A 2,364-nucleotide genomic window follows, 5' to 3' on the forward strand; every position below is an offset into this window, starting at 1 on the left:
CACTGTGTAAGTTAGAGTGTTTATTACCACACGTCGCACAAAATGCCACGTTCATACTTGAAAACAGACGAGGCGAGAGATGCTGCGGAGATGAAATATTTACTCGCATCCAAAATTAGGAGGCGAAAAGAAGAAATTCATAACTACATACTAGAAAGGCGAGCTGAAATTCACAAACGAATCAGATATCGAAGGCATCTTTTCCTCAATTACCGGAGCACGAGAACGGTAAAGTGTTATTTCTGTATATGTTTACTAAGCATTTCTAAGACACGGTAATGAGAAGAGTGTGCATATTAGTCCAGTCACTTTTATTTACATAGCGCTTTATACTATACAGATGCTTTCAAAGCAGCTTCGCAGTTATAAACAGGAAAATATCAGAATCTACGATGCAGACTAGTGCCAGTGCAGTCAATACATAATAAGTAAAGAGACTCAATTCCTTATTGAATTGATGCCAGTCTGCATTCATGCAGTACGTTTCTGTCAATGTTTTAGATACCATCACCAGATGAAGAAGACCTGCAAAATCATGTCCCAATCCTTGCAGACCCAGACTGGTGGGAGAGAGTTGTGATGACAGAGTTTGGACCAGAAGACTGGCTTGACAAGTTCCACGTCACAAGAGACATCTTCCTTCTTCTGAGCGCTAAACTCAAGCCTCAGCTCGAGCAAGTGTATATAGAACAAATTGGACAGATCATTACACTGGAGAGATGTATTGCCATGACCTTAATGCGTTTGTCCACCAGCACAGAATACTGCTTTTTAAGTGAACTCTTCGGTGTGCCCATCCCAGCTGTGTGTCAGTGTGTACGAGAGGTATGTGAAGCCATCATCTTGTTAATAAAACCCCTCTACATGCAGTTACCCGCAGATCATGAACTTGAAGAACATGCGGAGCAGTTTCGTACTCTGTGGGGTTTTCCTCACTGCATTGGTGTCATCGACTCCCTTCACATCCCAGTTAAATCGCCCTCCACGGACACTCAGGATTGCTGGAACCAGAGAGGATGGCACTCTGTGGTGCTTCAGGGTGTGGTAAACGCACAAGGTACTTTCTGGGACGTTTGTTCCGGTTTTACAGGCAGCATGGATGACATGACCATCTTGCAGAGCTCAGAGCTGTGGACAATGGCAGAACAGGGAGGCTTCTGCTCCCAGCCACCCAAAGAACTGATGGGTCAACCGCTGGGATTTCTGCTGCTGGGGGATGTGGGTTATTCGCTTCAGGCCTGGCTACTGAAGTGCTATCCTCCGTTGTCAAATCTAACACCGCAACAGCAAACCTTCAACGTCCAGCTGAACCATGGCCTTAAAGTCATCAAGAATGCCTTCCAGCGTCTTAAAGCACGATGGCAGTGTTTGCACAACAGAAATGACAGCAATGTAGACTTGGTATCCAAGATGGCTGTAGCTTGCTGTATCTTGCACAATATCTGTAATGTGCATAACAGTCCGTTTAAAGAGGAGTGGGTTGAAGCACTCAGTCAGAATGAATGTCCACAGCCCACAGACGTGCCTACGGTCTATATAGATGATCCAAATGCAGAGGCAGTTCGTTCTCTGCTCTGTAGCTATTTTGAGCAACAACAGCAGAGCAAAACACTTGATTCATCTCCAACAAGCAGCCCGGTTCTGCCTGTACCTGAGCCTCCTCAAGTGAACAGTGCTGGAACAGCATAGTTTGTGTATTGATTGATCATTACAGTGGGTTTATAGCTGCCATTTAATACTTTGAAAATAAACTTGGTAGAAAGTGTGTAAATTGATTATTTAAATCCTAGTCTTGTAATATATGACTCTAAGATGATCTGTTTTATTATTTTTTTATAAATGAGTGACTTTTAAATCATTTGACTTGTTACGTTTTATTTGGCGTCTAATGTATCAATATTGTGTAAATGTTAAGTTCAAGTGATTTTCTGTTTTTGTTGAAATAAATAAAAATACTTATGGCAGTTTAATTTGTTTTTGTGATTTCTAAAAATAACTTAAAACCCCTAAAATCATCATTTATTCACGTCATGTTGTTTCCGAACTCTTAAAGAGTCCTCGAGTTAAAAAGGTTGATAACCGCAGTTTGTTTACAAATTTTAGAACGGTTTCAGTCCAATCCAGTAGGTGGCGCTCTACAAATACGAACAATTCGAAATCTAGCCACTGGATGACACGAGTGAGACAGTTCCTTGCATGGACGGCATGGAGAGCACTGTATGACAAAAAAACAACAACAACATCTCCGCTTGTAGTAAGTTCAATATTCAGATAATTCAGCGACTGTAACGAATCAGATTGTGAACTCGGTTAGCGTCATTCTGTCTTAACTCTAATGTTTTCAAACCCGTCATTCTGCCGGTG

At 41.8% G+C, this 2,364-nt stretch overlaps 1 protein-coding gene across 1 annotated transcript; it reads left to right on the forward strand.

Annotated features, from left to right (window-relative positions):
• The first annotated feature begins 6 nt into the window (after positions 1–6).
• Positions 7–1,907, forward strand: LOC107701761 (uncharacterized). The gene is made up of 2 exons (XM_016503870.1): positions 7–228; positions 502–1,907. Exons 1-2 carry the CDS (start codon positions 43–45, stop codon positions 1,687–1,689), a joined length of 1,374 nt encoding a protein of 457 aa, XP_016359356.1. The 5' UTR covers positions 7–42; the 3' UTR covers positions 1,690–1,907.
• Positions 1,908–2,364: the final 457 nt, after the last annotated feature.

Source organism: Sinocyclocheilus anshuiensis, unplaced genomic scaffold (genome assembly GCF_001515605.1).
Source record: "Sinocyclocheilus anshuiensis isolate Anshui unplaced genomic scaffold, SAMN03320099.WGS_v1.1 scaffold21301, whole genome shotgun sequence".
Lineage (NCBI taxonomy): Eukaryota > Metazoa > Chordata > Actinopteri > Cypriniformes > Cyprinidae > Sinocyclocheilus > Sinocyclocheilus anshuiensis.

Excerpts from the sequence above, each read along its gene's own strand:
- LOC107701761 (XM_016503870.1), top strand. The coding sequence starts at position 43 with ATGCCACGTTCATACTTGAAAACAGACGAGGCGAGAGATGCTGCGGAG. Across the intron at positions 229-501 it reads ATTACCGGAGCACGAGAACG|ATACCATCACCAGATGAAGA; the intron begins GTAAAGTGTTAT and ends TCAATGTTTTAG.